General features: G+C 45.1%; 1 protein-coding gene across 1 annotated transcript in view; it reads left to right on the top strand.

Moving 5' to 3' along the window:
* Positions 1-14,463, top strand: part of LAMB1 (laminin subunit beta 1) — a 42,447-nt gene that overhangs the window by 1,651 nt on the left and 26,333 nt on the right. Inside the window, exons 3-13 of the mRNA XM_086886807.1 lie at positions 1,375-1,510; positions 3,472-3,545; positions 5,379-5,567; positions 5,675-5,738; positions 7,213-7,415; positions 8,681-8,801; positions 8,965-9,153; positions 9,414-9,593; positions 10,007-10,119; positions 10,955-11,034; positions 13,499-13,634. Coding sequence (XP_086742933.1) covers positions 1,375-1,510; positions 3,472-3,545; positions 5,379-5,567; positions 5,675-5,738; positions 7,213-7,415; positions 8,681-8,801; positions 8,965-9,153; positions 9,414-9,593; positions 10,007-10,119; positions 10,955-11,034; positions 13,499-13,634 — 1,485 coding nt within the window. The remainder of the gene's footprint in view (positions 1-1,374; positions 1,511-3,471; positions 3,546-5,378; positions 5,568-5,674; positions 5,739-7,212; positions 7,416-8,680; positions 8,802-8,964; positions 9,154-9,413; positions 9,594-10,006; positions 10,120-10,954; positions 11,035-13,498; positions 13,635-14,463) is intronic.

Genomic DNA, 14,463 nt, shown 5'->3' with positions numbered 1-14,463 from the left:
AAATATTGAAGTGCCTCTGTAGAAAGCATCACTTCAGAAGTTCTCATGTGCCTGTGTCCTTGGTCTCCCAGCCCCGGTTCAGCATTCAGGATGTCCCTGAGCCACAGTGTGTGGTATTGAAGAAATCGTGGCAGGTGCTAATATCCTCTTAATAACATGGGGTGTGGCTGCTCTAGGTGCTTGGCAGAATTAGGTCTTCTAGGATTCAGTTTTGGTCAGAGAAGGAGCAAGCTGTGGCATGAAGTGCAGGGGGAGAGAAGCTTGGAGCAGACAGTAGGGAACTTCTTCCCTGGGACCCCTGCTCTTCCCATTCTTTCTGCTGGAGTAGTGTTTGAAGGCTCGTGGGAGGTGAAGCCCTGAGCTTGGGAGGAGCCTCTGAAGTCAGAATTGGTGAAAGGGAGAGCCTGTGTGGTGCAGACCTGCCAGCTCTCACATTCTTGGCTGATAAAGAATTGCGTTTGTCTCCATGCCGGAGGAATGAAGCCTGTGTTGCTTTCGACGGCCGTGAGTTGCTGGTGTGTTGGGGCTCCTTCACTGCCATCCAAAGAGCTCCTCTCCCTCATCTGCCCCCTCCCGTTTGTCTGGGAAGGAACCCTGCCTTTTGGTTCAGTTTGCATCCTCCCTTGCAATCAGAAAGTGGTGGTTTTAGGCAGAAGGACAATGCAAAAACAGCACTGTTTGTAGTAATAGCCATGATGAGGTTTTGTCCCCCTGGTGAAGAAGCTTCCAGTTTTCCCAAGCAGCACATGCCAGAGTTGTTCCGAGCTGGTTTTGCTTGGGCAGACCTTGTAATATGTGCAGATGGACTTTCTGTACACAGTCTGGGATTGTAATACTAGCTAAAAATGTACAGTTTGGAGTTTGACAAGCGGAATTCAGAGAAAAGGGCTAAATCACTGAGGGCCCCTTGATGTGCACTGAAGCCTCACGGGAGGTGTCCCTAATGCAGGCAACTTGCATCTCCAAGCCAGCTTCCAAAAGCCAGAGTTATTTTACACAAGTTGTTAAGATGCAGTTTTGCACGTATGCATTTTTACAGAAGCAATTCAGCAATTTTCTGTAGATGCTGCCGTTGGTTTTGAATTCCACAGGAGAATACGTATGCTGGAAGAGATTTCCTGAAACTGCAATTTTCATTGAAAAAATGCTTCCCCTAAAAATGAATTTGATGGAATTTCTGGCATATTTTCCATTTGACAATTCGCATTAATTCATAAAGGTAAAAACACTTAGCATTTCAACAAAAAAAATCTTTTATGACTACTGCAAGCAAAATGAGTGGAATGTGATATGGATGGAAAATACTCTTATCTGCAGGAAGCAACTATTGCCCCATGGATAGAATCGGTAATGCTGATTATCGTGTTGTTTCAGGAGGACAAAAAATGTTTCATATGTGACTCGGAGGACCCCTTCCACGATACTCTCAATCCCGACAGTCATCGCATTGAAAATGTCGTCACCACGTTCGCTCCAAATCGCCTGAAGCTCTGGTGGCAGTCGGAAAATGGTATGAGGTTTGTCCAGAGCAATTTCCGGGGCTGGGAGCTGTTTTCCCTCCTTTTGTTTAAGGGTACCTGTGGGTTTGCTGTTATCTCTGGCCTGGTGATTACTGCCCTGAGAAGGATCACGCTGTGTGAGGAGCGATGAGTAAAACTGGCCGCTTTTGTGTGCCCTGGAGCGGTCCTTAATCTCTAACACCCCCCGAGTCCAGGAGTGCTGGAAACAGCCGTCCAAGCACTCTGCAAGAATCCTTTCCTAAAGAGAAGAGTTTTCCACACTGGCCTCAGATCTCCCTCATATTTGGGCAGCAGGAGCGGAGCAGCCTTCCAGGAGTGAATATGCCAGGGTGGTGCTGGCAAGGCAGCGCAGCAGGGCTTCCCGCGGGGCTGGAGGCTGTGCAAGGAGGGCTTTGGGCAGAGCTGGGGGCTGCTGCCCTGCCTGCAAACCTCCGAGTTCCTTTTCCTACCCCGGGACAGTAAAGCCAGGGATATCTCTTACCCTACAAGCTGCCTTCTCTTTCCTGAGCTGCCTGTTTCTGTAGCATTTGCCAAGCAATGAAATGAACTGCAGAAACGAGCCAGCTAGTTAAAAACAAAAAAAAAAAATACATATAAGTTTGGTGGGGTTTTTGTTCTTTTAATCCTTCCTCCGCCTGTTTTACTTTTCTGGTTCTGCTTTTGGCATGCCTTCTTACACAAAACAAGGCAGTGAGGATTTCTCAGCAGTCCTACCCCAAAGCCTTAAAGCCAGCTGGACAGGATGGGATTTCTGAAAATGCATTGGCAGTAACTGCCTTATTGTATATGAAAAAAGAAGGTAATATTTGTAACAGTTTTGCTGCCTGTTAAAAAAAGGTTTTCACTAAATCCCTTTTTTAACCATTTAGATCAACCTAGTAAGCTGCTTGCCTCCAGCAGTTCTCTTCCAGCATTCCAGATAATTCATGTTTTTTGCAACAGGCTTGGCAGCATTCATACAGAAAAGTTTCTTAGCTCATAAGGTCATGAAAATGTCCCTCAACAATAAAAAACAAATGATTCTTTCTGTCCAATTCATGTTTTCATCTATTCAGGCATACAGCATAAGGGACCATTGCTGCATGCTTCACAGAAGGTTACAGCTGGTCAAAAATTTAAGTGCCTTATTGTTTTATTATTTTCATTTCTTACCCTTTCTCCTCTCTGTAAATCTTGATTTTATTTTTTATTTCTAACTACAGTATAATTAGCATCCAGCTGTTTTGAGAGCTCTTTTCACAAGGCAAAATAATATTTCTAGCTGTTTTTCTTCCTTTCTGTGTAGTGTCCTTGACCACAGGTAGTCCTACAGCAGTTTAGAAAACCTTTTGCCTCTCACTATTTTCTTTATCCTTGGGATTGCAAAGTGGGGCTGTGATAGTTGCTTTAGGAGAGTTTCAAAACCCAGTTATAAAGGAACTATTCTTGTGGACAGGAAAGTCCAGAGTGAGTGAAAAATGGTGGGGAATGGCCCTCACCAGACATAGTGAGACTGGGGATGTTAGGGCTGCAGAAGCTTGTGCTGCTGCTGCTGCCAGAGAGGCTGCAGTGTGGTAGAACAGCCTGTGGCCACCACACAGATCTGGGCTCAGCATCTCCAGCTTGGTGGGTCCCTGCTGGGAGCTTTGGTGCCAGGGCTCAACTTGTGGTGGTCCTGTCCTTGCCCCAAATCCAGCGATGCCAGCCACGGTTCTGTCTCAAATAGCACTGCAGGCTCTGGGTGTGGTGTGTTTGGTGCTGATCATGTGCAGCAATCCCATGCATGATAATCTTCAGCAGGGTCTTGGTGTCTCCCCCTGTACCTCAGGCACGCACTAAAGCATCATTCACACACAACCAAGTGATAAAGAAAATAGTCTCATGCCAGCAGAGTGAAAAACTTTGGCAAAGTTTAGATGTAGAGACTGGAAGGTGTCCTTGTTTGCTGAACACCTTTTCTCTGCCCCTGCAGGTTTGGAAAATGTGACTATCCAGCTGGACTTGGAGGCTGAGTTTCATTTCACTCATCTCATTATGACCTTCAAGGTAAGGAAGCCACAGCCTTAGCCTGAGCCCTAAAACATGAGGAAATGAGAGGTCTCGCAGACCTTCACATCTATTTGATATTTGGGATTTGGGCTTTGTCTGAACTATTTGGTCTGAATTTTTTGGATCTGCCAACCATTAACCAGTGCTGAAGTCATGCAGAAAGTCTGAGTTCTGACTTGTGTTTGAAGTCCAGTGAGGCTGCAGAAGGAGTCATGCTGAAGCTGGGTTTTGCGTTGATGTGTGTTTTGTGGTTGTATTCTAGAAGATTGTTAGCTAAGTCACATAGTAGCAAGGTTTTTTTCCTGAAAAAAGTTGGCCATGGTATCAGTTTTCATTTCACAAATGGAAAGGTCTTCAGGAAGAAGGAACATCTGTACACAGAGCGTCTTTGTTTTTTTACAAACAGATGTCTTGGAATGGTAACTTGTCTTGTACGTCCTAAATGCTCTTCCCATGTGGACAAATTCATCTCTTCATTTTTATGCATCAGCTTTCTAGGACAGCTGGTTCTTCTTTCCTTTGCTGTCAGCTAGGGTTTCTCTCTGTGCCTTAAGGTGGTGGCTGAGGTGGAAGGTGTAATTTCTACTGACGACAGCAGTGAGGGACCCCCAAAAGACCCCTGACATGATGTGGGTGCTGCAGCCATCATACCCCAGTGCTGGAGCTTGGTCTGCTGTCAGGAGGAAGACTTCAGGGGAAAGTTTTCATGATGCTTTGTGGACTTTGTGTGGTAGACACTTGAGCTGCCTTACTTCTGGGTTGCTAAATTTTTTTGTTGGGTGAGATACTAGTTTCTAAGTTGGGTGATATTTTCAGCCAGGAAGGAGAGAAAAAATCTCTTTCCAGCTGTGACTGAAATGCTTTTGTGCTTGGCTCAGGGAGGTTCTCCTCTGAATACATAAAACTAAAGAAGAGATTGTTGGCATTTCTTGGTAGGTACAAGCCAGGGTTAAATAAATATCTGGTTTCTGAAAGGCAGCACAAAAATTAAAGCATTATTTTTTTAGGTAAGAGGGATTTAAAATCTTTTCAAAACTTCATTAATTTGTTGTTCTAGAGTTGAATACATGTAGGTAAGAAGGACACTGGTTTGTGTGAAGCAAATGCAGCCTGCCAGAGTCTGGGGAGGGCAGCTGGAGGAAAGTCACTGGAGACTGGGGGGGTCAAGTGCAGCATGAGTGGATGAAGCTGAACTTCTCAATCTCCATAAAGGTTTTCTTAAGGCAGCACAGAGGCACTGAGATGCGACAAAAGGTCATGTGGTCAGACAAAGAGAGAAAATGCCGGCTCTTCTCTGAGCATCAGAGGTACCTGCTCAGCAGTAACTTCTGGACATCAGAGCTGGAAGGGAAGCACTGGCAGTGGCCTCCTGCTCCCTGTAGTAAGGAGAAGAGGCCTATTAGGTCCTTTGCAAAAGATCCCTCAAAAAGGTACAGCAAGGAAGAAGGCTCTGCTGATTTCCACAAGCTGTGGGAAAAAAGCCTTTTGTCTCTGTAAAGCCCTACTTTAACCCCCACTTTTCAGAAAAGGTTTGGAATCAAAAAAACCTTTACAAGTTTCCTTGTTTATTTTAAGTGTGTTCAAGCACTTGGCCATTGAGTGCTGTCTTTTGAAGACCGGCACTGTGGTTTGATGTGTGTTATTTCATGTATCTGACTCTGAGAAGAAAGCAGAATGTCATCAGAGAAGTATTTACAATATTTTCACATATTGGAAGTATTCGGTGCAGGGAGAGAGATTAAAATCCAGACATTGCTCATACTAATAAGACTCAATGCGAATGTAAGTAATAATAAACCAAATGAAATCTCTTCTTTTTCTTACTATTAGACATTCCGTCCTGCTGCAATGTTGATTGAGAGATCATCTGACTTTGGAGAGACTTGGCAAGTTTACAGGTATTTTGCATATGACTGTGAGAGCTCCTTTCCTGGGATTTCGACTGGACCCATGAAGAAAGTGGATGATATAATCTGTGATTCCAGATACTCTGATATTGAACCTTCAACAGAGGGAGAGGTCAGAGACACTTTTTTCTAATATGTTTATTGTGTAGACTTTTTCCCTAGAAATTCAGATTCTCTTATTTTGGAACCTGAATCTTCATTGTTTGATTTTTCCTCCAGGTAATTTATCGTGTTCTCGATCCTGCTTTTCGAATTGAAGATCCATATAGTCCAAGGATTCAGAGTATGTATGCAGTTACCTTTCAGGCTGATTTGAGAGCATTTCAGTACTTACTTGCTTACAAAAACCACTAATCCACTAACAAAGTCATGCATTAGCCCCGATAGCAGTTTTGAAGTCATATGAATACCTTTGTGTATAGCTCCTTTTTCTGGCTCAGACAGTAATGTGCTTGGAAATAAAGATCAGTGCTGTGAACTCAAGGGATTGTTCTTGCACACTTCATTGGAGCTGCTCCTTTTCTTAATTGATCAGGGATTTATTTTCATTAAAGACCCTCTTTCCCCAAAATACATGCAATTGCCAAGAGAAACCTTGGAATGTGGTCCTGTATTTGTATAGTATTCAGAAAGCAAATAAACAGAGCTGCAAAGGTATTTATTTCATTTACTTCTGCTAAAATGAATGGGGTCACGTTTTATTTTTCAGAACATAGTCTTGACTTTGGAACAGTTGGCCATGGTGGCACTGCATGTCTGGACCACACAGATGTGGTCATAAACCACAACTTGCTGTAGTGTTTTGTGCATGGTCATGGCAATCCATGAATGCAGAGGTAGAGAGATCTGTTACTCAGAGTGGCTTAAAGAGAAACCTTGCAGGGCATTTGGCCTGAGGGAACTGCAGTGCTTGACCTTAAGCTGACCTCAGATTTAATATGCATTCTCAGGTTGGGTTCGTGCCCCTCAGTGTAAAGCTACCTGAAGCAAAAGGAAATATGTGAAGTAGAGGAGTGTCTGCTGGTTGCTATGAGTTTAATGTTGGTTTTTTCTTTACTCAATGTTTTAAAGGAGAAACTGCTTTCATGGGCTGGAAGTGCCTTGTCAAGCCTAGTTCAAGGCTATAAGAAATGGCATATCAAAGGAAACATGTGAATAGTATTAATTACTGCAATATTGTATTCCCATGGATCATCCCTCAAGAACTTCTTTCTATTTGATCAGTGATGGGGTGTTTCCCACAAAATGTAACTAATTATATTTGCTAGAAAAGTTGGGCGTATACAAAAGAAGAATTATTTGTTTCTGTTTCCAACTAAGACTTTTTCCAAAAGTCTCGCAACTCCAATGGCTTCTGGTCCACTTGGCAGCAGTTTCTTGATATCAAGTCCTTACCCATCTTATATTTTAAAACCCCAAAGAACCAGTGTCTTTTAGGTGGTGCTTTTCTCCTTGCCTTTAACGTTTGTGGATGTGCCTGTGCATGTCTATAACAAAATAGACCATTATTTTAAATTATGCTTAAACTTACCTATAGTTAGTGTAGTGGTAAAATATTGCAACTTTTTTTTTCTTTTTTTTTTTTAATTTGGGGAGTATGAAGTGATGTGTAGGTGCTGAAATGAATTCTGATCTAATCTGCCCATAGGAAGCATGCTTAGGAGGTCACTCCTGGCTTCCTTCCATTCAGCATATTACCTAGTAAGTAATTCCAAAACAGGCCTGCTGGTTAGGTATTTTGTGTGTGTCCCCTGCAGACCTATTAAAGATCACAAATCTGAGAGTCAAATTTGTCAAGCTGCACACGCTGGGGGATAACCTCTTGGACTCCAGGATGGAGATCCGAGAGAAGTACTACTATGCCATCTACGACATGGTGGTTCGTGGCAACTGTTTCTGCTATGGGCACGCCAGTGAGTGTGCGCCCGTGGAGGGCTTGGATGAGGAGGTGGAAGGAATGGTAAGTATTTGCACTTTTCTGCATGAAATTCTTCTTGTCTGTGTCTTTTTTAAGTGATTTGAACACAAATGTAAAGAACTGTCTTTCACTCCTGCATGGTTGATTTTCAAACAACAAAGCTGTTATAATTATTCCTCCTTGGCAAACGCATGTTATTATTGGTGTTAATCAAACATCTCAGATTATGTGATAATTTTTTACATTCCTTTTCTAATTATGTTAAAGAGCTGATGAAATTGAAATGTAGGAATGAAGAAAGGGAGTGTAACCTTATTAGGTCAGAGACCAGTGTATGAGTTGACTTGGTTACCTCAAAATTGAAGTGGAATAGAGGCATCAAAGGCTGAAACTCTCGTGAATCAAACATAACCTGTGTTTGTATTAGTCATTACCAGCACAGAAGTGGATACTGTAGCCCTAATAAACACAGGCCCTGAAGGAAAACTCTGATTGCCTCCATGGTATGCTGCTGCACAAATGCCACATCCCTTCTGGGGTCTGCTTTTCCTCATGATTTTTGCATGACAAGCAGTAATAGCACCCTGTTAATGGGTGAGTTATTAACTGGTTGGAGATGTGGAAGCATGTGGGACAGTTGTGTGGGTTGTCTAGAGCTGCAGGATGCCATGGAGCCCGGTATGCTCCATTGCCCTGTGTTTGGGTCAGTGTCTCCGCCCAAGCTTTGCCTTTAACATTATGGCTACAGTGCTGGTGGTCTGTGGCAGCAGCTGTCACACAACCACTGTTGGTCTGCTTGGTGCTTGTCCAGTACACAGGGCAAAGGCAAAGCCTGGGGCTGATGGATAAATGCCATCCAAACTGGCTGTTATCTTTGCTTTGAGAACCAAGGCAGGGCTGGAAAGAGGGCACTGGGCTAGTGACCTGCTGATATAAATAGATGCATGTTAATAGCTAATTACCAGCTAATAAACAGCTAACTTTTAGTTCCAAGAGGCTTCTGTGATTATTGGGGCGGAACTGTGCTCTCCTTGTTTATTTCTGAAAGCATTTACTCAGGCACTAGTTCCAGTAAGGAAAGAAGGACAACTTTGTATGAGGACACCTGGGCAGGTGAAGGACATTCCTATGGCCCTTTATGTCTTTTCTAAATGCAATTACATGGATTAAAGTCTCCAAAAGTATATGTCCATTATGTGCTAGCTTTATTTTGCATTCATGCTTTGGGTTTTTTCCTTTTTTCATTTATAACCAACAGGGTTCTTTTATTTTTTTTCCTTCTTTTTTCCTTTTTTTTTCAATTACAGGTTCATGGTCACTGCATGTGCAGACATAATACCAAAGGATTAAACTGTGAGCAGTGTTTGGATTTCTACCATGACTTACCCTGGCGCCCTGCTGAAGGTCGCAATAGTAACGCATGCAAAAGTGAGTAGCAGTAAAATGCAGAACTGGGTGCCATGAGCTTTACATGCTGTTACTTGTGCTTGTGTGTAAAATTCTTCATGTTCTTTGGCTGACACCAGTGTGTCTTTTCTGCAGAGCTGCACTTCCCCCAGGACTCTCACTCTGCTTTCTGTCTTTGTCACAGAGTGCAACTGCAATGGGCACTCCAGCCAGTGCCACTTTGACATGGCTGTGTACATGACGACGGGGAACACCAGCGGCGGGGTGTGCGACGACTGCCAGCACAACACTGTGGGACGCAACTGTGAGCAGTGCAAGCCCTTCTACTTCCAGCACCCAGAGAGAGATCTGCGGGACCCCGACGTCTGTGAGCGTAAGTGCAGCCCCACTCGGAATGGCCTTGGGATCCCTGAGCAAAGGTGATTGTCTTGGAGGTCTTGAGTGAGCCTGGCTGGGTTTTGTTTTCTCTTTGAGGGAGATTTACCCGGTCCTTGTGTGTCCAACCCACGTCATGTCTAATACTTGCAGGAGTGACAGTTTTTCTACACAGAGCTGAATTTCAGTAATTCAGTGTGAGACTTGGCCTTTAATTTTGTAGCAGTTAATAAAACGCATGTGGTGCTTTCTTCTTAGCTTGCAACTGTGACCCGGCTGGCTCCCAAAATGGGGGGATCTGCGACCGCTACACTGATTTCTCCACCGGCCTCATTGCCGGACAGTGCCGTTGTAAATTATTTGTCCAGGGGGAGCGTTGTGACCTCTGCAAAGAAGGTTTCTATGGCCTGAGTGCTGATGACCCAGCGGGCTGTCAGTGTGAGTAAAAACATATGTTCCTTTATGTGTGATCAAAAGCTCTTTGAGGAGCTGTTAGTGCCAGGAGAAGCTGGTTTGTGGGATGGATTTCTTTTTTTTTTTCATGTTTTGGCTAAAGAAAAACATTACTGTAGATTTGATCTAGCTTGCAGTCCACCAACCTTTAAAATGCAGTTTGCCTTTTGATCCTTCTAGTGTATTCAGTGGAAATAGAATAATCTTCCTTATTCCTTTTCAATTATAAGTCTCTCGGCCAGGAAAGTTTTACTGGGATGGGTGGTGGGCAAAGAATGAAATTAATTTCTATAATGGGGAATTGAGGAGAAACTTTAATGGATATATTTAATTTGAACACTGTCTAAAATATGAATCCAGTCCTGCTTTTGACCTGCTATTTGTATTTCCCAATCCAGCTTGTGCGTGTAATCCTCTGGGTACCCACCCCGGGGGGAATCCTTGTGATTCAGAGACAGGAAACTGCTATTGTAAGCGTCTGGTGACAGGAAAGCAGTGCAATCAATGTCTGGCAAGTAGTTAATCGTAAAATAAATTAGGCGACACTGGTGTGAGGGAGGCTGGAGTGTGGGAAGCATGGAGCAAGGTGCTGGCCACTGTCTCTGACTGCCTACTAGCCCATGCATGGCATTCAGGCTGTGAAGGGCACCTTGGGCTATCAGGAGCCATGAAATGTGGTGTATTTTGGGGACCTGGGATGCATGTCAAGGCAGACAGGAGCATCCAGTCTGATTCGTGGGACCATAAGGAGTGAGACATTGGGATACCTGTGGTTGCTCTGAAAATGAGGGATCTAGGGCTGTTCTGCTAAAGTCCTTTCTGGGGTGAAAGATGGAATGGTCAGGGAAACAGTGTTACCAAAAAATTTCTTTCTAAACTGGCCGTTGTTTTAGGCAGGGATTATTTCATACACATACATTTCCATGTAGTGTTTATGCATGCTGGAGTGTTATAGAAACACACTGTCAGATAACTGGATGTGTTTATACAAACACCAAGAAACTCTTATCTAGCAGTGAATTGCATGGAAAAACCAAACAAGTCTGTCTGTCTATCCAGCAAGCAAGTTGCAGAGTAGCAGCCCTGCAAGTGCAGTGCCCTACACAAATACCCACTGCCCCATGTGTGGCTCTCTTGCCCTTGACATGGTCAACAAGGTGGGAGGAGAGCAGGTAGGGAAGTGGTGTTGGTGCTTGTGGGGGTAGGCCCACAACCAGGGGAGCAGGATTCATCATGGGTTGTGGGGCAGTCTGGGATAGCCTGTGCTCTGTTTAAAAATGTGCCTTTGGGTTAGATGGAACTAAGTGTGCACCAGGTTACAGCGCTGGTGGTGTTTTCTCCTGCAGCCTGAGCACTGGGGCCTGAGCAATGACATGGATGGATGTCGGCCGTGCGACTGCGACCAGGGAGGAGCGCTGAACAACAAGTGAGTCTCAGCCCAGTTACTCTCCTGTAATCCTTCACCCAGTTTCACCTTTTTGCAACCACAGCATCCAGGGCTCAGTGTGCTCTGGGGGAGGATGTTTGATACCATCTTTCTGCTTCAGAAGGTGATAGATCTTGATTGTAGCAAGCGTGATGGGGCATCCATGTCTCTTCTGTGCTGAGCAACCTCTGTTTGTGCCACTGGTGCAGGTGAACGTGTAAAACTGCTTTAGTGTAGCCCTGCCTTTGTCAGCCACGGTAGGAACCAGATGTGGATTAAGCTCTTCCTTGGCTGTAACCCGGGGTATGGTCCATGTCAAAGCTTTGCTCTTACAGGATGAAAGCAGGAATCGGGCAGTGACATGGACAGGCTGGTCTTGCTTTGCTCCCAGGTCACCCTTTGCCCAATCTTTCCGCCCACTGCTGCTAGGGAAAGCATGCTAGCTGCACAGTACTGCTCTGTTGCCCCAGTGGTGGTGGGATGTGGACCTGGAAGCGGCGACTGAGGAGGTGGACGTATTTTAGAGAAAGTTATAGGTTTTGAATATGTATCCATCAATATCTGCATGGAAAGTAGTGGCTTAGATGCCCTGTCAGTGGGGTGCTGGGTAGCCAGATTGCTTCTCTGACCAGAGCAGTTCTCTGTGTGCTAGGTGTGTGTCCAACCCCTGACTTGTCAACAGCAGCATGTTCTTTTCCTTTTTTTTTTTTTTCCTCTCCCCTTCCTTCCACAAACCCTTTGAAATGTCATGCTTTTGTCTAAAGCCACAGAAGTTTCCCAAGGGGGTCAAAGAACTCTTTCCCTCTGAAGCCCATGGGACAACACTGGGGGAGTGTGGGACTCGTCTTGGTGTGCCTCCCATAGGTCGTCACAGCCCACGGACACCCATCTGCATCAGGAATTGCCGTGGGAATGGCCCACAGGCCGTCTCTCCTGTCTGCTCCCAAGTGAATTATTAGCCCTTGGCAGACAGCAGTGTGGATGTTAGGGATTATTTACTCCCCCGTGCTTGCCCCTGCGCACAGATGGGTTACACCACACAGCTCATAACAGCTCCCCCAGCACAGCTGCTTCCAGGGCTTTGGGGTAACAGCCCAGCCTGTTTCCCATGCACTGAGCCTGGCGATTGCAAAACCATGTGGGGAGGGGACGTGCAGCATCCTGGCACGGGCAGGCAGCAGCTGTGCTTTCCTCCAGCCACAGGAGAGCCGCAAAGCCCAGCTCTGGCTCCCGACTTTGCTCTCTCACGTCATTAGGAAGGGGGAGCTTTGCCCTCCTTGGGGCTCCTCAGCTGCTGAATTGCTGCTTTCTGGCTCCCACTCAGGGTGTGGGATGCTGTGCCTCGCCCAGAATTCATCCCTGTGGTGTAACCCAGGTGGTAGAGTTATTGCCTCCCTGGAGGGAAAACTTCCCAGCACCTCTTCTGGGGTAGCTAAGGCACTTCTGGCATCTCAAAGTGAATATTTAAGTGAATCTCTGCAACTTCAAAACCACTTTAGCTTAAAAATTACTCATTGTCTGGAGGCTTGAGGAGTCTGGAGATTGTTCATGGAAACCACAGGCATTTACCTTTAGAAAATGTTTTTTTATCATACTCAAAGTTAAGAAAGAGGTATATTTTGATGGACCAAAAAAACTTCCTTTGAAAAAGTGTGATTGGGTGTGTGCAAAATTGCAATGTGCTTGAGGGTTCTTCAATAGATGCAGGATGCAGGGCAGACACTCTGGGGACAATTAAACAGCCGAAGGCAGTTTGGGGATAGAGCTGTACTGAGTAAAGAAAATGGCTCATTATGAAAGAACAGGAAATCTGTGGGTCACTCTGGACAGACCTTCTGGTGATGGCCCTGACTGCTCCATGTCACTGGTTGTATCTGTCCTACTCTAAAGCAGCCCTATGTAGCTGCTGATGGTGACCTGTCTGGGTGCTGTGCAGTGAGAGCAGCTCAGCATCCTGGGGCATGTAGGGTCATGCATGTTCTTGCTCTGCCTGGGACCATACAAACTGATATGCTGTCTGTGTGGCTTGCAGGAGCCAAAGGCTGCCCTCAGCTTCAGGGCAGATGTGCCTGTTGGCTATATCTGGTAGCAAGTAAGAATCCCAGAGTGCCTGTGTCTCAGGGAACCACTGCATCCATAGCATGAAATCCTCTTGCCATCCAAACAGAGGAAACTATTTGCCAACTGCCCACTGGAATGGTCCTGGTCCATGCTTGCTTCCAGCCTGAGCCTAGGTGTTGCTTTGGAGTGTGATAGCTGGGTTGGGCCAGGTCTGTACTTCCAGCTGTGCTGCCATGTTAGTAGTGCAGGTGGCCCAGCTGCAGAGCCCAGGAGCATCTCCTGTCTGCTGTGTTCAGAAGTTCTTCTCCTCCTGTGTTATTTAAAATGTCAAAGCGGAAGACAGCTCCAACACTGTCTCAGCATAGCCGGCATCTGTTGTAAATTCATTTCTCTTCCATTTTAGCTGCTCAAGTGAATCTGGCCAATGTGAATGCCGGCCCCACATGTTTGGACGTCAGTGCAACCAAGTGGAGCCTGGCTATTACTTCATTTCACTTGATCATTACATCTACGAGGCAGAGGAAGCCAACTTGGGTCCTGTGAGTATCAGTTTTAGTGGTCTGGACGGTCTGGAGAGGTGTGGGAAAGTTGCTTCACCATTTGGCTCTTGGAGGTGTCTTTTATACCCTGTATGTTTTGCAATTAAAATATAGAAAACACAAAACCAAAATGTATCAGAAAACCATTTGCCTATAGCTTTTCAATCTTAATCTCAATAAATAATGGAATAATTGAGGGGGGAGGAATTGCAGTTCTTTTTAAACCTGTTTTTGATCATGACTGTACAGTTAGTTTTCTGTCACCATCCCTCTCTGTACCCCACTGCATGTGTACCTACCACATCCACTTCTCTTATCTCAAGAGAGGTGAGACACAGACACTGGCTCTTCTCTTTGGTGGCTCTTCACTAGAAGTGAACAAAGCACACATTTAAGCACAATGACACACTTCTTACGGTTTCTGTACACCAGTAACACGTCTTTTATGAATGCCTAAAACCATATTGGTTGTTTAAAATAGTGTTTTTGTAAGTGAGGTTGCCTCTAGTTTGTTTTGCCTGCTGGCGTGGTACAACAGGATCTCTGGCTTTCTATTGCCCATCACACAGCCTTGCTTTCAATTCATTAATAGCAGCTAGGTGATCTATCATTCACTTTTGCCTCCAGCAAGGAATCAGGGAGATGGAAATAATGGTTTCTCTAAAGAAGCAGATCCTTGACTGCCTACAATCAGGGTACTTGGTGTCCTAATTTATTTTGATCAAAATGCAGCCACTTTGCAGTTTCAGCCAAGGCAGAGGATTTTTGCTCTCATATCAGAAATGGAAGATAGCACTGAACAGAAGTTGTTCCACAGCAGAGGGCACAT

Source organism: Cyanistes caeruleus, chromosome 4 (assembly GCF_971803275.1).
Source record: "Cyanistes caeruleus chromosome 4, bCyaCae1.hap1.1, whole genome shotgun sequence".
Classification (NCBI taxonomy): Eukaryota; Metazoa; Chordata; class Aves; order Passeriformes; family Paridae; genus Cyanistes; species Cyanistes caeruleus.
The sequence above is the reverse complement of the archived record's forward strand: the minus strand, read 5'-3'. Positions and strand labels throughout refer to the sequence as shown.